This window comes from Conger conger, chromosome 6, assembly GCF_963514075.1.
Source record: "Conger conger chromosome 6, fConCon1.1, whole genome shotgun sequence".
In the NCBI taxonomy this organism is placed as follows: domain Eukaryota; kingdom Metazoa; phylum Chordata; class Actinopteri; order Anguilliformes; family Congridae; genus Conger; species Conger conger.
Genome location: NC_083765.1, coordinates 23809733 through 23830815, shown reverse-complemented (window position 1 = coordinate 23830815; position 21083 = coordinate 23809733). Strand labels below are relative to the sequence as shown.

The 21083-nt window shown below is 42.4% G+C and overlaps 1 protein-coding gene across 3 annotated transcripts in view; it reads right to left on the bottom strand.

The window, feature by feature from the left end:
- Positions 1-21083, bottom strand: part of fam13a (family with sequence similarity 13 member A) — a 37665-nt gene that overhangs the window by 3582 nt on the left and 13000 nt on the right. Inside the window, exons 5-17 of one of the 3 annotated variants that reach the window (XM_061246064.1) lie at positions 20199-20240; positions 19556-19736; positions 14013-14083; positions 12562-12601; positions 8620-8728; positions 6395-6463; positions 4749-4965; positions 4308-4449; positions 3723-3804; positions 3076-3305; positions 2666-2749; positions 2170-2265; positions 331-414 (exon numbers count right to left, since the gene is read on the bottom strand). In XM_061246064.1, coding sequence (XP_061102048.1) covers positions 331-414; positions 2170-2265; positions 2666-2749; positions 3076-3305; positions 3723-3804; positions 4308-4449; positions 4749-4965; positions 6395-6463; positions 8620-8728; positions 12562-12601; positions 14013-14083; positions 19556-19736; positions 20199-20240 — 1447 coding nt within the window. The remainder of the gene's footprint in view (positions 1-330; positions 415-2169; positions 2266-2665; positions 2750-3075; positions 3306-3722; positions 3805-4307; positions 4450-4748; positions 4966-6394; positions 6464-8619; positions 8729-12561; positions 12602-14012; positions 14084-19555; positions 19737-20198; positions 20241-21083) is intronic. The other 2 variants (XM_061246066.1, XM_061246065.1) reach the window with 2 other exon arrangements.

Sequence of the window (21083 nt, the reverse complement as noted above, 5' to 3'; positions counted from 1 at the left end):
ATGTCATGCCGACCGCACCCTTTGATTTGAATTTCGAAGCTTCATTGATTATGAATCTTCAGAATTAATTGTGTCCAGTCGTAGCGTAAGAGGTACGCACCAGAGAAATACCAGGCAGCATTCCAGGCAATCATGGCAAATCACTGATCCCAAGTGAATTAGACAAGCCACCGATTCCCATAGAATTGGGCAAGCCACTCATTCCAGGAGAAATAGATGGAAACTAATTGAGGGTATATTAGGCAAATCACTGATTCCAGGCATTATTAGGCAGGTACTAATTCTGGGTGGATTAGCAGACCACTTTCAGGGTTAGATGCAACACGTCACCTTAATTTCATCGAAGAAGAGTGATGGCTCGCCCTCTATAATGGGCTGTAGCAGAAGCCCTCTGCGTTTGCTGGAGGGGGAGCCCTGTAGCGAGTGTTAATAGGAAGTTAACACTGCGAGTGTTGTGACCTGCACTAACATGAAGAAACCAATGAGAGCGCTACATGAAATAACCAATGAAAGCGCTATATTAAATAGCCGATGACAACGCTAAATGAAGTAGCCAATGACAGCGCTCCATGAAGTAACCAATGAGCACACTACATAAAGTAACCAATTACATTACATTACATTAGTCATTTAGCAGACGCTCTTATCCAGAGCAGTGTACAATAAAGCGCAAATCAAACGCAGGGACGAGTGTGTTGAGGATCCTAAAGGAAAGTACAGTTCCAATAAGAACACTAACATAAAGTAACCAATAAGTGCACTACATGAGGTAACCAAGAGGACACTAACATGAAGTAACCAATGAGAGCACTAACATGAAGCAGCCTGAGAGCACAACATGAAATAGCCAATAAGAGAGTATTGAAAGGAATTGACAGCTGGAAGCAAGTATTTAAAAGGCATTTGCATCACTAATTTCTCTGAGCTCTCTTAGTTGTGTGGCCCATTTTTTTCCATAATAACATGAGTTAAGGGGACCAATTTTCCTTAGGTTGATTTAGATTTTCACAACCTCAAGCTCATGACATCATGTGCTATGCCACAGTTAGCCTAGCATCCTAAGGAAGTATTTTATGTCACCCGTTATAACATTTAGCCTCTAGCCAGGTATGTCCTGGCTTCCTGGTTATGTCGAATTTTGTGTAACACATTGCATAAGAAGGTATTATGTCTGCCTTGAAGTATGACATTTGCTTATGTATGGTTTATGAAGCCATTATGTTTTTTTTATGAAGGCTTGACATATGATTCATACAGCCGTGACCGTAAATTGTGCACTAATGCAAATTAACACCAGAAGAATTGGGAATTATAGATTTTCTGTCTCTGAGAACTACAGATGTTACATAGAGTAAGTAGTACTCTGTTTTAATATGAATTATGTTTGTAACTATTATTAAGTAATTACCAAGATGATAAAGGAGATATTCTTATGAAAAAAGCTTTGTTAAATTAAACACCACTGCATTTCTGTGCAGTTTATAAAGTTGGTTTGACATTTGCACAGAATAATTGGACTGAACAGCTGGTCGACCTGCTAAAAGTGTTGGAAATACAGCTGAAACCAGCTTGACAAGCTTAAGCTGGTTTAAGCTGGAATTTTCAGCAGGTACTCCCAAGTTAATATTTTCATATTTTCATATGCACCAGCTCTGATGATGTGCGTTAACAGGGAGTGCTGTTTTGTGGACCCCTAAAAAGTGGGGAATTTTTTATTGCCTACTCAAGTATATATTGCATTTGTAAATGTAAGAAACTAGGCTGCCTTGTTTATAAGTTTGCTGTTGAGAAATCCTAATGCTTCTGCTTTATCATGCAGGAGAACACTGTAATGCACTGTGAACAATAGAAAACGTTAGCAACACGTTAGCAGGTTTGTATGTGATAACTGCCTCATAGGTCAATTTCTTGAAGGAAAAAGTACATTGTACAATCCCCTTTCCCTGCACATTTTAGATTCCTTCCTGAGTTCAAGATTATGTTTGCAAGAAATTTTATGCACAATATAAATGTGTCTACCGCTATTGGACCTATAACTAACTGTATAGCAAAAGTGTAGGCCAAAGTAAAGTATTGTCTGTGGCTATTGGCTGTGTATTGACCATAAGATTATAATCCGTGTATCAGCCAGCTGAGTGTGCACTGGGCCATGCAGAAAGCCAGACTCACGATGATGGGGATGGTGGAGGCCCTGCAGAGGATCTGTTTAATCAGCCGATATCTGTCATAGAGGGGCTTCATTATCTGCCTCTCAGCCTTGCTCACCTGGAGAAAGAATTACACAATATTAATACATGTATTCCTCTGAAGATACAGGTCCAGTAAAAAGACCTGGGTCAAATATGTAGTGAATACTTGTCTACCCTTGATACTGAGATTTTCTGGTGTATTGGAACGTAAAACACTGAAAAAGTACAAACCCCGACTTCTGGACCTATTGGTTGGCTCAACTGCACCAGGCAAGATCAATTGAGCACAGAAAAGTATTTGAATCTAAAACAATTTGATGCAAGCGGTGCTTTAAGGCAACGTTTAATGCATTTTGCATTGGTTCTTGGTTATCATAGTTAACATGCACAAGTTCTTTAGTGATGTTGCATCTTTCTCCCTGTTCTGGGGATGTTGTTACATTTTGGGTGTGGGTGTGGCAGGTTGGTATACCCACCGGCCTTCCGTGGATGTTCTCATAGTACAGCAAAGCTTTCTGCAGAGCCACTTTCTCCGCCCCAATTTGCTCCCGGGTCATATCCTGTCAGAAATATGCATCACATCCTGTCAGAAGCTGCTCTCTGATGGCATTATTACACCACTGTCCAACACTACTCTACCAAAGAGCCTGACATAGTAGCACAGAGCAATAGTCCTGACCACACAACAAAACAGGCTGTCTTAACAAGCATTTCTTGTAATTTCCCTCAAGTAGAAGATATAAGCTTGTTTTAAGGTCTGTTTGCTTGAGGAGTGAAATGTTCTGACCCCATTGGCAAACCATACAATGAGTCAAACTGCCTGAAAATATAGGAATAAAATGGTGGCTTTTTCAGTATACAGCGGGTGGAGGGCTGGACGTCTCACCTTAATGTCCTCCGGTCGCCCCTCCTCCTCCCTCCGCTCCTGCAGCTTCTTCTGCACGGCCTCCAGAGTGCTCTCCACTGGCTCCTTCTCTACCTCCTCCTGCTCCTTCACCTCCTTCCTCACCTCTTTGGTCTCTCTGTCCAGCTGCGAGCCGAAGCTCTTGGGCAGCGTGTTGCTGCGTGGGCGGGACACGGGAGGCAGGTCCTCCTCTGATTTTAGGAGCTTGTGCTCTGAGAGGAGAGGTGGCACTTTATAAGATGAGTGTGCTGTGTGTAACCGTTAAAGCCTTTAGTGCTTACTGATTTAGTATTAAACGGCCTAAATGTTTTGTGTATATTAGAAGTTTGTTCTGAGACTCATTGGTACATGAGGAGTTTGTTCTGAAACTCTGGTACATTAGGACTTTGTTCTGAAATTCTGGTACATTAGGGGTTTGTTATGAATGCTGTTGGTACATTAGGAGTGTGTTCTGAAACTCATTGGTACATTAGGAGTTTGTTCTGAAACTCATTGGTACATTAGGAGTTTGTTCTGAAACTCATTGGTACATTAGGAGTGTGTTATGAATGCTGTCGGTACATGAGGAGTTTGTTATGAATGCTGTTGGTACATTAGGAGTTTGTGGTGGATTACGCAGGTGACCTCACCTTTCAGCTCCTTGCGCATTTTGGAGAGCTCGTTCATCCAGCGCAGGACCTCGGGGTTCCCGGCCTTGTCACTGTGAGACGGCTGGAATGACACCACACATTCACTCACAGGGATGTATCCTAACCAACATAATTCACCATCCTTATGCCTGAACCAGGGGTGCACAACAAGGGCCAATCCGTTTCAGGGTTTTGTGTCTTAATTACTTAATTGGCTCAATCATATGTATGACAACCGGCTACAGCTGCAGACTGCAAGTGTATCCTAATGATTTTACTCAGCTCAAATACAGGCTTGAACCAGGGTGATTTATAAAGCTGTCAGCAAATTAAAAACAGGGCAATTGGTTGGAACAAAAACCAGTACACAGCCCGGCCCTCGAAGACCAGAGTTATGCACCCCTGGCCTTCATCTGTGATTGTTGAAAAGCCATTTAATATATCAGACCCCTATAGCTCTGAGTGCGGCTTAATGGTTTGATACTTCATAAAAACTTCAAAAGCCCTCCTCTAAACTCTCCAACTCTTCTCCACTAAACAGTGACCCTCCCCTCCCCTCCTCTCCTCCTCTCCTCTCACACTCACCCTGTACTTCCTCTCCTCCTGGAACTTGTCCTCGAAGCGGTTGATCTTCTTCTTCAGGCTGTTTATCTTCTTGGAGAGCTGAGCAGCTGAGAGCTCCACCCTCTCCTCATCACAGGAGCCCAGAGACGAACTGCGCCGCCGGCTGCAGACACACACACACACACACACACACGGGCATGATGTCATACGTTATAATATCAACAGGCACACACACATACACACACACACGCACACAGGCATGATGTCATATGTTATAATATCAACAGGCACACACACATACACATACACACACAGCAGGTACACTTTCATAAACACACAAACAATAGGCACACTGTTGTGCATTATCTGAATGTGCACACACACACAGAGCAGGCACAATGCTATACATTATGTATCTACATGTACACACACTGTCATGCCTGCACACAGACACACACCCACCTCATAAAGGAATGGGCGTTGGGGGGGGAGGGCGGGACCTCAGTGTCATCAAGGTACTGCCGACAGTGTCCGTAACCATAGGAACGTGGGGAGAGCATGGGGTCACTGTCCTCCCCCAGGAGCTCCTGCATCAGCCGCCCCCCCGTGGGGGGGGAGACCCGCGCCTCCTCCCCATCCATGCCCTCCCTCTGCCACAAACTGTCCACTGGAACAGGGTCTGAAATACAACACCCAAAACTGAGACCCAAACCACACAGCCATCAAACACCAAAACCACACATGGCAAAGACCCACACTGTAATAGAGAGAACAGACCATAGACTGTAATCACCCACTGACTATCCCATAGGGTCATGAAAAGCATTTTGAAGCCCTGGAAGTCAAGTTTACCAGCACCGCCATGTTGGACAATCTAGAGCCTGCACAGTACAGAAGCCGACTGGGGCTCCTCCACTAACAGTGTGATGTAATCTGTCCCTAATTGGTCAACAAATGATTGCTGTATTGTCCTAATAACATGATAACATGAAAATTGGCACATGGTGATTACATGAAGGAAAAACACAATTGTACCATTGACTTTACATTGAAAACAGGTCTGAATGCCCTATAGTGGAGCCAACTGCAGTGGTGCAGTCTCTCAGCATGACCAGGAAATGAGCATAAAAAATAAGCTCAGTTTTGGCAGCTTGGAACAGACACACTCCAAAAAACCAACGCAAGGTGCTGAGCCCCAGGAACGTATAGGAACACAAAATGAACACTTAATTTTCTTGAAAGGAGTCAAACTTTATTACCTCAAGGCAATTTTTCTTTGTGTTATTTTGCAAAAAGAAAAAAAAAAGATTTCAATTTCAATATGAGACTAAAATACTGAGATTTACTTATTTGTTTTGTTTTTTGCAGTGTGGCTGCAAACGATAAGCTCATCTCTCCCACAGGAGCGCCCATGCATTCTGTCAGAGCACTGAAACATTCCCTCAGCCTGGAACATTCATGCATTTCCATCTAAGAGAGTATTTTTGGCCACGGTGTGGTGGTTTGGCGTGGATAACAGAATATCAGGTTGCATTGGTAAACCGGTGTGTTTAGAGACAGCAGTGGAGTCTGGAGCTCTACTGGAGTGGATGTACACAGCCTCACATGGGGAACATATGAGGACAGTCACTACCTGCCTCAGGTACGACTCTAAAGGCCAGTCTCCATTATAATCATTATAATCTGCAGTGGATGTAGCTGTCTTTACAGTTTTCATCAATGTCACATAAGTTAACTGGGCCCCCAATAAAACAGCCCGACATTAATGTCTAAATATGACACGTTTGAGCCACAGCTGGCAGGCACACCCTGGCACCGCCACGCGATTCCCCCCCTCGGTGAACTACAGTGCCCCTGGAAATATTCTGCTATAAATACAGAAGGATAAATGTCTCTTCCAACCACAGACAGTTTCCTTACGGGCGTGCTGAAGACCACTGTAATTTCACACTGCACCTAGTGCACACATATTCCATACACTTCTGTCACATTTGAAAGTTATGTGTACGATTAAGTCATTAGGTTACAAGCGCATGTTAAGGGGATTTTGCTGAGTGTTGCATCATGGGACTGTCTCATTGGCCCAGACCTGATGGGAACAGACTTACCCCCATAGTAACTCTGCTGGCAGATGGTTTTGAAATCAAGGACAGGTACAGTAAAGACAGGAGAGTCATCTAGTAGAGAAAGATAGAAAAGGAGAGGAAAGCAGAGGAGATGTGACGGAAGTCATTTACACATTTGTAGTTCAGCGGGTAGAAAAGGTCTTAAACTCGTCCAGGAGGCCCCAAGAAAACATTCCAAACGGCAACATTATCCTCGACCAACTGCAGGCAAATAAAACTACCACAGTATACACAAACATGCACGTGCACACACACACAGAAACGCACACACACACAAACACACACACACACACAAGGACACGCACACACACACAGAAGCACACACACTCACACAAACACTTGCACACACACACATACACACAAAGCACAAAAAAACACACACACACGCACACACACAGAAACGTACACACACACACTCACACAAACACTTGCACACACACACACGCACACAGAAGCAGGTTCTGGAGTGTTCCTATGCAAGCTCTGTGTGCCAAAACAGATTTTTCCAGTGTGCATATCTATTGGCTGAACACCACCCCCCTCCTTTCACACACACACACACACAGGTACAGACAACTGCCATTTCCCAGACCTGCTTACTGAAAAATCCAAATACATCATATCAGGTTCTCAGATCTGCACTCAAAGAACAGGTTCCACCCGACAGCTGAGGGCTGTCCGTCCGTATTGCCTGAACAAAATTCACTCGCTCCGCTTCTCAGCCACACATTACCTCCCCTGAACTCTGCTCCAGCTCACACCACCTCTAAATATAGGCACTGTCACTATGCTTCTGAATCATTTCCATAAAAATAAACCATTAATGGGAAAAAGGGCTCCAGTTCTCGCTTTCTCCTGGACACAATATGGCATTAATTACATGCAATACGTAATTTATATTAGCACATATTTCATGTAACAGGCCAGTTTTCTTATACGTTTTAACAATAATATTCACATTAGAAATGCTGATGCAACAGATGTCCAAGTGCAGGGCATTCTCTGAATGAAAGAGGCAGTGGGACAGGAGGGAATGTTGTTTTTTTGTTCATGACCCCCCCCCCCCTCCCCATGCTGTCTTCTGTGTGAAACACCACCTGCTGCCTAACTACCCCCCCCTCCCCAACAGCTTCCCAAAAAAACAAGCAATAGGGGCACATGCATCCCTGGACCCCAGCAAGGCTCCCGCGCACTCAGACCAGGGTACAGACTTACTCAGCGGGCTTACTCTTCTGGAACATTCATCAAAACTCCAGCACTCTGAATTAATAACTGCAAACTACACATGCACATATTCACTGCCCCAAACCACCAAATTAAATCTACAATCTTCTACGTTTCTCGCCTAAAAACATACAAAGCGCCGCAGTGCTGCTAAACACACCGCTGTACTCAACACTGCCCCCTTACACACGACAGAACTTCACACTCGTGCCCTGCCTAAAAAACAACAGCGCCCAATCAACACATGTGCTCTTGACAATAGCTTTGGGGCTTACGTAACCAGCACAAAGACTCATCAAAACAAAAATATTTAGGAATATGCACAATCATTTGGAAATGTAATCATGAATAATTTATATTGATGTACAAAAATACAATGCAAAATATATTTTGCACAACCTCTTTTTTGTATAAGTAAATGACTATATATATATATGACTATTATATAAAAATGACTGGTGTTTGAATTTCCCTTGAATTTGATTTCAGATATAATCATAAACAAAGCTGGTCTGTGACCCAAAAAACTCTGCGGACTAAAAGCAACTGCATGTCAACACATAAAGTGTCGAAAGAGCCCTGCTTATGTCATTTAAACTTTGCTGCTTTGGACAAGCATTGCACTATTCTTTCATTTAACTAGCTTCTTAGATCCACAGGGAGTGTCTGAGAGATTAAGCCATCCTGGAGAAAAACAAGACTCCCCCCCTTTTCGTGCACCAATAACAGGGATGACTGACCATCTCAGACAGACGTAGCTGCACACATCACCCCTATCGCCCCACAAAACAACAGCATCTCGCACAAGCATCTGACAGATTAGATTAAGACTGGATGCTTCTGTACTGACACATGGCTCTCAGTCGGACCAGTCAGGAAAAGCAGGCAGTGCGAAAGATAGGAAGCAGATGAACGGGAAAGAAAGAAAGGGAGAGAGGGACAGCAGAAAGTAGTAGAGAGAGTGGAGTGAGGCAGTTTCTTACCTCCCCAGCTGCTGTTTTGGGTGCAACCTGGGTGCTCTTCACACCCCTCCACGTCCCCCATCCTGGACCCCCTGCTCCCTGGGATCTCCTGGATCTTCATGGCTGAACTCTGCCAACAACAACAACCACAAAAAAACACCCTCTGGTGGGAATTCACTCCTTTAAGACTGGCAGTGCTACCGTGGTGACACACACACACACACTCCTGGAGCTCCCCCGCGCACGGGCAACAGATCGACTGCAGAGGAGAGAGCCTTAAGTTTCCCGTGCACACGTGGGCCCCGACAGGCCCCTCCCCCCTGCGGGGATTGGTCGGGCACGCTGGCCAAAACATCCGCCCATCTGTTGTTCCCACAGGACCCACCCCTCCTCTCTCTCTCCCCTCCCTCTGTCCGTCCATCTCTCTCTCTCTCTCTCTCTCCCCAGTGCACATGCGTTCTGACTCGCAAGAGTTGTTTGTCTCGTCTCAGTAACTTGAGGCTTGAGGAGGGGGGTTTGGTGAGGATGTGGGGTGGGGGGTATCTCACTCACGGAGCACACGTCTGAGGGACCTCACCAAGACTGAGGTCCAAACTAGCCCAGGGGCTGCGTGACATGACCCCCCCACCCCACGTCCTCACTGATCACATTTCACCAGCAGGGGTTGGGGGCGTCTTAAGATGGTGGAAGCGATTTTGCTAGAATTCCCACAGGTATATTAGTGACCGCTTACTTTGCTGCTTTCTGCTAGCAAAACACACCAGCACCTGGGAGTGTGTCAGACTTTTTTTTTCTTTGGCATTCTATTTAAAGCGCTGTGTATCAGTGCTGCAGCAGGAGGAGGGGGGGGGGGCAGTGATTAAAATGCAGCTGGAAGCAGGAGCAGCAGCCCTCTACAAACAGGGCTACACCTCCCCGAGTCGTGCGACACACAAAGGCTTCCCCCCGCTGCAGTCTGCTCTTTATTTATGAAAGGCAAACATTCCAACCCGCCGTTGTGCAGCGCCACCATAAAACTTGCCAACTTCTGCTCCACCAAGTTCAGACAGGACACCAGAGACCGCGCACACTTACTTAACTACAAATTACTGACATTAAAAAAAGAAACATAGATTTTCCCAACATAATCATTTGGTTTTTCAGGATTTGGTTATCAAAATGAATCAGACTTAAGGTCTTGTTTCTACACAATATCCTGCATATATTATTCATACATTTCCCAAGACATTTCGTGATCGATTTGATTTCACGTGTGAATTGTTACACCATGTAGGCATGCTCAGGACATGCCTACAAACACGCCAACCCAGAGCAGAGAGGTAAACGGCCGCTTGAAGAGGGGTGATTGACAGCTCCAGGCAAACAGAAGAAAGTATTCGCAGGAGTTCTGGCAAACAATGAGGGTGCTAACGGCTGAACTAAACACACTGCAAACCTATAATAGACACTCAATGAGCACTTTATAGGTAGTTATTCAACTTATTTTTTAGACTTATTGGTTTTATGCTGCTGTAGCCTATCCACTTAGAGGTTTGATGCATTCTGTGTTCAGAGATGCTCTCCTGCATACCATTGTTGTAAGGCATGGATATTTGTGTTACTGTCACCTTCCTGTCAGCTTTGACCAGTCTGGCCATTCTCCTCAGATGTCTCTGATTAACAAAGCGTTTTCACCCGCAGAACTGCTGCTCACTGGATGTTTTTGGTTTTTCACACCATTCTCAGCAAACTCAAGAGTCTGTTGTGCGTAAAAATCCTAGCAGTTTCTGAAATATTCAAACCACCCTGTCTGGCACCAAAAATCATTCCAAGGTCAAAGTCACTTGGATTTCTTCCCCTTCTGACATTTGTATGGACAACAGATGAACTTCTTGACCACGTCTACATGCTTTTATGCATTTAGTTGCTGGCACATGATTGGCTGATTTAATATTTGCATGAACAAGCAGGTATACAGGTCTACCTAATAAACTGCTCAGTGAATGTATACTGTAATGAACTTAAAAAGCTTACCCCTTCCTAAATAAGCTACATGAAATAGAAAATTAAAAACACGAATTGATCGGACTGATGAAATATCCTTTATGGGGACGTTTGTGGGACGTTTATTCTTTATGGAATGCAATGCGATCTCTGACACAGTGTTGTTGAAACGAAGGTGATTAGAGAGTTCTTAACTGAACATTGTAATGCTGATGTGACAATCACTGCTGGGAATTGAAAGCAATGGAGTTATAAACACTGACTTGGAATTTAGAAAACAAAAACTTTTCTTCAAAGGTTACAAGGGTAAATCATCCGTCATGACAATGAAATGAACAGCTTGTTACAGGTGTTACAGGTGTGACTGAACCAAACCCAGTGTCCACAAGGTACAGAGTGAAAATGGCTGCCATAACTGGGATGCAAATTTATATAAGTGCAAGCCAATCACACACCCCTCTGTTTCACCCCTAAACTGCTAGAGGCATCTGCACTCACAAGCTCTTCGGTCTCTTTAACAAGCAGATAATTTCAGCAGAGTAACTTTTCTGGACCTGAATCAAAACTGCTTTACTTTTGGCTCATGTGAATCTGCATTACAAGGCTTCAGCCAAATATAATGTAGGACATTTTTACCTTCACATCTAGGGGCAACTGTATTCATCTGCCATCATGCAACTGCTATAATCAAGATGGGGTTTTCACATAGCAATTGGGATACATGTCAGTATACAGAAGTATTTTGTCATTTTGTTCCCCAGAAATGACCATTTCACAGCTGCTCATGGATTCCCCTAGAAGGCTGGAGTCCTCATGGTCTTTGCATTTCAACCCCCCAATATTCATGCTGGGGGCTGGCTCAAAAGACCTGTTTGTGTGGGGAAGCCAAGGAGGCGGTACATGTTTTGGGTGGTGTACATGCTATTATACACCATCTAAATATTCTACAGAAGTGGGTGAATTCAGCGTGACTGGATGACCAACACTGGCTACCATGTTAGAGAAGAAATTACAGAATCTTTGCAGGACTCCAATCATGAAAGTGACTTTCACCGAGGCAACTTTAACTGCATGAGGTCACTGGTAAAGCTGTGTGGATATGCTGCATGTACCAGCATACAAACATCATTCCATAGCATGTGGGAACACGCTGTTCTTAACTGTGTATGGGGGATAATGGTCTACATAGATTTGACATGCCAGGTACAGACAAGTTGACAGAGTATATAGACATGGTGAGCTCCATAAGTATTTGGACAGTGGCACAATTTTAAAGGGCTATAATTCCACATTGATTCACTCCATATGGAAGTAAATACCCTGAAATTAAAGCGCAGCCTCAATATGTGCATCCATATAATTGCTTTTACAGTAGTTGTTTACATGTTAATGTTCTATCTTGCGAGAAATTGCCAGTTTGAAAAGCTCTATCAAAAGAAAGTTTATTATAGCATTGATTTATAAGTGTAGTATTAACTAGCACTTACATGTTTTTGAAGGCTTTGGCAGTTCTTTTTCAGAGAAGTGCAGAATTTATCATTGGGATTTAGCAGAATTTAACCTAAATTAGGATTAGGATTCATTTTATTCATTGCCATTGGTGTTGAATTCATCCTGAGTATTTCCTCTTAAATGTGGAATGTTTTCCATTCACCTGCTCTGTTTAACTTTTCACTGTTGATTCAATCAACATTTCTCCTCAACTTTGCCCCAAATTCAATCAACATACTTAACTTTGACTTACAAATAAAAGTGTTTTTTTTTACTTAAAAATTGTCTGACAAATTCAGTGATGATTTAAATTTATTCACCCAACTGACTATGAAGAAAACAAACCCCTTGCACTTGCACTTGCATTTGCATTTGCTTGTAGGTCAAACAAAGGGCATGTGATACTTTACTGTGGAGTCATTTAAACCAAAAACAGGAACAAAAAAAGGTTAAAAAAATAATAATAAAAAAAGGACAAAAAGTACTGACCTGTGGAGACAGTCCCGAGTCCTTTTCTGGATGACCCCGTCTGAAACAGGAAGAGGAAACGTTCATGTTATTTTGCACAGTAGAGCAGAGCGAACCACAATTAGCCTGGCCCTGGTAGGTCATACATGTCTCTACCAGCCCACCTGAAAGACTACACGCGTCAGCCATTTTCCAACCTTACTTGATAAGACCTGCACAACAAACAATGGTCAAATGACGGGGCTCAGAAAATGGCACCTGACTGGTGTACACTGCAAAAAAGCTTGCCTTATCCAGAATTTTAGTCATGTAATGAGACTTATAATTCGTTTTTTTCTCTTCAGTAAAAAATATTAGCTTGTTTTAAATTTCTGCTTGCTTGATGAGTGCAATTTTTTTCCGTTAAAATACGCATTGAGACTTGAGTTGAGACAGACATATTTTTTGGTTGTTGCAGTGTACACACACGTCAGCCATTTTCCAGCCTTACCTGATAAGACCTGCAAAACAAACAATGTTCATATGACAGACCTCACACAATAGCACCTTGTCTGTGACTTTCCCATCTTTATCAGTTCATCATATCAGCAGCAGATTATTTGACAAACACTGCTTTCAATGACATAACCTTGGGACCCAAGGATTGATTTATACTGGGTCATCTTCCAAACCTTAACAATCCCACAGAGAGGAAATAGGTGTGAGAAAACAAGCAATACCAAAGAAACAATGACGTGCTTTCGTTTTATTTATACAGTATTTTATTAAGAGGAAGAAGCGTTTTCATTACCTAGCGTCATTGACATTTTCATTCATTTGCTTACATCACTGTTAAACAATTGTTATTTGATATTGACAGTTGAAGCCAAACTCCTTTAGGCAGGAAATGAATCAGATCTTACTGAGGGTCAAAGTGGTACTAAGGTGAACAGGTACAGAACACAAACAATGATTCACACAAACACACATACAGAATACTCACTGAAAAAAAAAAATCTGATTTCTTTTTCTGCTAAATGAGACAAAAGAACTGTTGATGAGGTGATAAAGTTTGACTCATTTTCAAGATTTGCAAATGAAGTGAATAGTAACTTAAAAAAAGGAAATATTTTCTACTGGAGAGAAAAAAAAAGATGATAAATAAGATCTTAAAGGTCGTTATTACAAGACTAAAAACGCTTGTTAAGACAGCCATTTCTTGCAGTGCTTATATGCACACACAGAAACACATACGCACACAGACACAAAAGCATATGTGCATACACACAGAGACTTGCACAAACACACATACAGATGCAAATAAGTTGCATACAGAAACACACTTACACACATAGAGAGACAAACATATACAAACAAACACACATTCCACCCATCAGCCCACTTTGCCTGTACACATACCTGAGTCTCAGTGTGATAAAGATGGAACACAGTAGTTATTTAATTTCATATTTATCACACCTGCATCTACATACCTCACAGCTGAAGATGCCATATTCTCAGTGCCTCTGTTCTTATTCTGGGCCCTTGATTCACAAAAACGCTCCTGAAAAAAACAAACAGATTTTTCTCATTCAAAAAGAATCATTGAATTACGGATTATAGACACAAAACTGGAGATTGGAGTGTAACAGGTCAGCCAATCAGATACTTGTTCATGTCAGAGTCTGACATTTCAGCCAATCACCTACCTGCCCAAACAGATTGATAATTTGTTATTTAGCTGATCCAAAGTGACTTCCAGTTGATTAGACTAAGCAGGGGACAATCCCCCCTGGAGCAATGCAGGTTTAAGGGCCCAACAGCTGCACTGATCTTATTGTGGCTACACCGGGGCTTGAACCACCAACCTTCCGTGTCCCCGTCATGCATCTTAGCCACTAGACTATAAGCTTCCCCTATGCCCCAGGTTACATAACATGGAGAAAGATTCTATATCTTTAATATGAAACCACCCATCTATTTTAAACCCAACAGGGGACAAGCGGCCATGCTGACTTCACAGTAACAAGGCTGACATGGTTATATCACATATCTCACATTGCAATTTAAAGCATGTCAACCCTCCCACGTCCTTCAGAAGGACCCCTAAATAACATTTTTAATCCACTGGCTAAATGCTACAGCTGTTTAAAAAATAGCAACCGAATGAGATGGAACATCCTTTTGACGAAATGTCTGACCTAGCTAGCTAAACAGATATATTTATAATTCAAAGTTTAAAGTAACTAGTTGACTAACACGCTTGCCATTGCAAATAGCTGACTTGGTAGCTGGGAATGTAATGCTTTAGCTACAAAGCTAGCGAAGGAACATGTCTCAAAACACTATGTGCGAATGTGCGAATGTGTAGCCACCTCTAGCTTCCACTACTTGAAAGATAATCCACGATCTTCTCTTGATGAGAAGGACTAGAGGGGAGGATATTTCTGTGCTGTGTCTCGTGTAAAATCCAGCTATGATCAGCTTGAAATTTCCAGCTACCAGCTGTTTCAAAACATAGCTTGAGCGGCTCAAACCATGTTGGGTTTGGAGCTGGTCTGGATTGGTCAACCAACTACCAGCCATTTCAAAACCTGGCGTGAGCTGTTTTTTTCAACAGTTTTCAACTGTTTTGATCTCCAATTTTCTACAGCTCAATCTGTTTACTGTTTACTCAAGATGGTTGCACACCACACCAATAAAAGTGTATCTTGTTTTCGTCTCGTAAAAATCTTTCAAATGTACAGTGTTAAATTGCAAAATATCTAAGGTCACAATATAAACAGTCTTTAAACAGCCTACTGCCCTTTAGTCAAGACTAAAATGTTACAGGATTATCTTTGAAGTGTGAAACCTTCTCTGTCCAATACTACTCCATACACACTGCCAAGACTTCCACCAACATCTCTAGACACCCTAGAACACCACAGCAGGGTGGCCCAGCTGTTTCCCCTTGTCATTACTTGACAACCACCCTGAACATTTTCAGCGTGTTAAATATGGGAAGTTAGTCATCTGCTGCTCCAACAGTCAGGGAAAGAAAATGGCAGAATACTTCAGAATGACCAATCAAGGAGCATATAAAGTCTCAAAATGACCAATCAAAGAGCAGATCATCTCAGAATGACCAATCAAAGAGCGTATCATGTCAGAATGACCAATCAAAGAGCATATCGTCTCAGAATGACCAATCAAAGAGCAGAGCATCGCAAAATGACCAACCAACGAGCACATCATCTCAGACTGACCAATCAAAGAGCATATTATCTCAAAATGACCAACCAATGAGCAGAATTCTGTGACTTGGACTTGAAATTACATTTACCAAAACAATAAAATAACCTATCGATATTAACATGTCAGTATAAAGGAAGGTTACTAACATGCTTATATGACTGGAGATCATTAACATGTCTATAAAAATGGTAAATATTAACATGTCAGTATAAATGAAGATTATTGACGTCTCTATGAATGAATATTATCTACAGGTCTGTATGAAAGTCTGAGAAAGCTGCAGATTCTGTTTCATAGTGTGACAGCCCTTCATATTGGGGCCTGGCGCAAAGATCTACGTAGATTATGTGACAGTTATGCTATTTAGCAGGCACTCTTATCTAGAGTAACTTACACAGCCAACGTTTTTACATACAATCCATTAATATATCACATTGCATTACTGTTATTTAGCCCCATTATACAGCTGGATATTCAGGTTAAGCACCTTTCTCAAGGCTACCATGGCAGTGCCACACCAGGGAGGTGAACATGCAACCCCTGAATCAATCAAGAATCAAGTTAACAAACAAATGCTCTGGTTATGCCCTTCCAGAACCTATGAACCTGAGAAATTATGCACTTTCTGTGGGCCTCACTCGAGCTCAGCAGGTTTGGAAATGTATAACCAGGGCCGGTGAATAAAGTCGATGAGCAATGCCGTCGTCTCTTCTCCAGGACGGCTCTCTGTGTCTAAAGAGCTGGCCTTCATGTCTGAATCTGGATACAGTAAAGGTATTTCCTTACTTCAGCATTGCAGCATATGCAAAAGAGAGAGAGTGTGAGAGAGACTAGAGAGAGTCCAGACAGATAGAGCGAGAGAGCACTAGTATTACTCACAGTGAGCGGGTTGTTGGATTGAGAAGGAGAAATCCACTCTTGTAATAAAGAGATAACCCAGTCAGGAACAGAATTAACACTAGATCTAGTTATGATCCAGTTATGAGGGCCTTTATTTCTGCGGAAAGAGACTGCCTACTGACAGAGTCAACACAGCACTAAAAAAAAAAAAGAATTATTTACAGCGATCCTTTATACCCTCTAAGAGGGACTGTTGCAAATATGTGCTTGCCATTTCCAAGGACAACCACCACATTCGATAAGAAAGTAAAACTTGCTCTGGGCCTCCCTTTTTGTCACGTTTCTTGTTCGAGGCCTGTCAGAGTTGGAACTTTCTGGCCAGTGAGATTTTGTATCTGGCTAACACAGTTACTTGGCCATACCCTTTTCATATAAAAGATAGAAGCAATTTTGATCAGGACAGAACAAATTATTTTTACACTGTATATAGAAAAAGGAAATATAACAAGAAACATAGCTGCAAGCAGCGATGTTCAGGGGTCCAAGAATCAAGGGTGAGCCAGAAAGTATCAAGTGCAATTCTTATCTTTCTGAGATTTCTGCAAATACAAAAATTAAATTTAATAGTTGCCTTCATACCACAGGTATGTTGCACTGTACGCTCCAATGAGAGAGGGCGACAAGGAGTGTGCTCCTCCTAGCCTGGTATAGGCACACATACTGTGCTAATGGTGCTAAAGTACCAGCCCATTTGCTCCTCTCGAGCAAAGAGCAAAAATTGCCCCCTTGGGTCGCAGATTTCCCCCCTGTTGCCTGCCCCCATCCTTGCTTTTTTTCAGCCCACAAGTGCACGTGTAATGTGAAATGAAAGTAAAGCACGCTACTCTAGAACTATAGATCATAATGGATCTCTTCCTGGGTTCAAACACAGTTGGTTATGCTGTACGCAGTTCTCAATGTATGAACAGAGGCAGTCCCTAGTGCAAGTAGTGTATGTGCATCATTCCCTTCCAAAGGCTGTCTATGAGTCCTCTCAGACACACCAAGCAATGAAAGTATCTCAGGGTATTCAAACAGAGTTCCATCAGAAAAGTGATAGCATCCATACCAACTTTGTGTACTGCAGAAACTGTCCTCCATTTATATCATGTACTGTAGCATATTGTGGAAGACTATGTACACCGAAGGGATAACTTTGAAGCAATCTTGTGCTTTCTTGTGTCCGTTTGTTAGTCTGCAGTCAGATAAAGTTGTTTTGCCTGGCTGTATGATAAAGATGTTGTGCTTAAGAGTTGATTCAGCAGGAACAAGAAGAATATGTACATGGCTGGAACAATGTAGAACGTGTCAAGTGTACAGTTTTGACGTAAAACGCAGAGTACATATATCAGAGAGCTTGCTGCTTTGTTCCAGAGAAAGCACCGTGCCGATATATTGTGAATTCTCTCCATGCTGCATGTAATAAAGAGTGCCTTATCACAGTGCTCCTTTCTTCAACAATTTGGATTATGTTTTTCCTCTACATTTTTGGTGCCATGACCCGGATGGCAAGAGACTTTCCGTGATCCTCATTACCTGTGGACCGTCAACGAGACAAACACTGTTGTGGCATAACAAAGGTAGGGGACCTTTTAAATCCCTAAGGCGTGTCTGTGCTCTCGGCTGTTCTGCTGTTGTTGTGTTTCCAGGTTTAATGACATCATTCAGCTTTAAGAACCTGTGGTAACAACTAATTTGTAAATTTTTTTGGGGGATTAGCAGAGAAGCGGTTAGAGACCCCATAAAATAGGTGGGGTTTGAGTCCCCAGCATGAAAGCTTAGAAATGAAATAAAATACACTCACTGTCTGAGCACATTATTAGGTATTTATTAGACTTGACGTATTCGTCTTCTGCTGCTGTAGCCTATCCACTCAGAGGTTTGACACGTTGTGTGTTCGGAGATGCTCTTCTGCATACCACTGTTGTAATGTGTGGTTATTCGCGTCACTGTCACCCTCCTGTCAGCTTTGACCAGTCTAGCCCTTCACCTCTAATCTCTTGCATTAAGAACGCGTTTTTGCCCACAGAACTGCTGCTCACTGAATGTTTTTTGTTTTTCTGCACCATTCTCTGCAAACTCTAGAGACTGTTGTGCATGAAAACCCCAGGATATCATCAGTTTCAGAGATACTCAACCACCCTGACTGGCACCAATAATCATTCCACGGTCAAAGTTGCCTAGATCACATCCCCGCAGTAATAACAACACATGTATGCAACTAACACCGTGCTCTGTATAATATTCCAACACATATGCTAGATAAGAACTAAATGCTGGTGACTGTGCTTGTTTTTGTAAACCTTCGAACACTGAATAAAGTTAGAGGGCGTTGTGTGATTATTATATAGTGTTGATAATGTGTACAAGACATAGCCAATCATTCACATTGACAAATGTACTATAATCTTATGTACTAAAAATGTACCAATCAGTTTTATAATTATGCATGTTATTAATAAGAAGTGATGGGGCTGGAACAATGTAGAACGTGCCAAACGTACAGTTTTTACGTAAAACGCAGAGTACATATATCAGAGAGCTTGCAGTTTTGTTCCAGAGAAAGCATCGTGCAGATGTATTGTGAATTCTCTCCATGCTGCATGTAATAAAGAGTGCCTTGTCACAGTGCTTCTTTCCTAAATAACTTGGATTATATATTTCTGCTACAATATCCTAGATCACCATTCCCACTCTGGCAACCTTTGACACATGGAGGAGATTACACCGCTGTCTTTTTCTGGCACTGTGAAATTGTGCAACGGGTCTGTAACCTTTTATACTCTTATCATACGGAGTCGGAGGCTGATCAGGAGACACCACTGCTTCATTGATGAGCACAGGAATTTGCACAAATGTGATTTCTGAACAAGAACTCAGTTCTTCAGGCAGAAAAAGAAGAAGAAAATGGTTTACTTACGTACGTGTCTTTACACTCCTGAATCTCATCCTGGTCCTTCAGCTGAGGACATCTCTGGGTGGTTGTCATGGCAACGTTTGAGGAGCGCTCTGCCAAGCCTGGGCTTTGGGCTGACCCTGACCCCACCTGCGATGCAAACAGGTGCTGCTCCACAGCCAAGCGGATGGTCCACTCCAGGAAGCTGATCACGAGAAGAAACACAAAGAGAGTTAAGATTAAGCGTTATGAAGAATTACTGTATACCTTCTCCTAAAAACACAACTCAAGCTTGTCATAAGCTGGTCTTCCTGGGTAGGAGCTGGTCAACCAACATGGTAAAGCTGGTCATAATCCTGGTATAGCTAGGTATGAGCTTGTCTAAGTATGTTTCAAAACATAGCTTGTTTGAACTGGAACTTGTCAACCAGCTAAACCATGTTGGGATGGGAGCTGCTTCAAAACCTAGCTTAGGCTGTTTTTCTCATCAGGGGATATAATGACCTGCTAAATAAATTAACAGAAACATACAACTGAATGAAAAAAAGCGACAACATCGTTATTATCAGCTAGAAGCCAATGAGTAATGATTATTCTGTCAGTAATAACAGTGTCATCTTGTTGGTAAAAAGAGATGTGATTTCAGGCAATGAAAAGCAAAACTTACAGTGCAGAGTCAGTATTCCGATGGGAGGCAGAGAAGGGGGAGCTGGGAGAGAGAGAGAGAGAGAATTAGAAAGAGAGCAGCAGTGTGATTCACTGCAGAACAGACATGGGCTAAATATGTCACTGTTTTGGGTTGAAATACTTTTCTACAGTTCACTGAGCTTGTCTGGTGTATTGGAACCTATGAAATACTTTCAAAAAGGGCAAACTCCACCTACTGGTGACCTTGGTTGGCTCAGTTGCACCCGGAAAGATCAATAGAGCACAGAAAAGTATTTGAATCCAAAACAGTGTGCCCAGGTCTGCTGCAGAAACCAGAATTGCATTTTGAAGCAGATGTAGACTCTGTTAAATGTTTATCTGATATTTTGTTAGCCTCCATTTGATCATTAAGTGGATCACGGAAATGTATTTATTATCTTTTTACCTGGAGGTGTAATACCGAAATGATCTGAAGCAACATAAAAATCTCTCGGACTGAGTGTATTCTCTAGCAGATCTGATTGCTCATTGCAGTTATCAAAACGTACATTTAAACCGAAAGCTAAACAAAGGATAACAACCTCGGTGAAACAAAGGGGAAGATAAAGAAGTAAAGGTCACCACTTTGGATGAAAACAGTAACAGGACACACTTTCAGGAGAACCAGCGGTGAAAGGTACGGCAGACGGACAGGCAGGGAGATAGCAATCAGTCAGATGAGCTTTATAATCTTCATAATCATCATCACCCTCATCAACACTATCATGGGTATGACAGCACACACAACATATTCACAGTCTCCCAGGCCAAACATTTCTCAACATTTATATATGCTTGAAAAATGCAGGGAACTCTTGCACAATGACAGACTGACAGACTGCATTTATACTCATTCTGCCTGCTT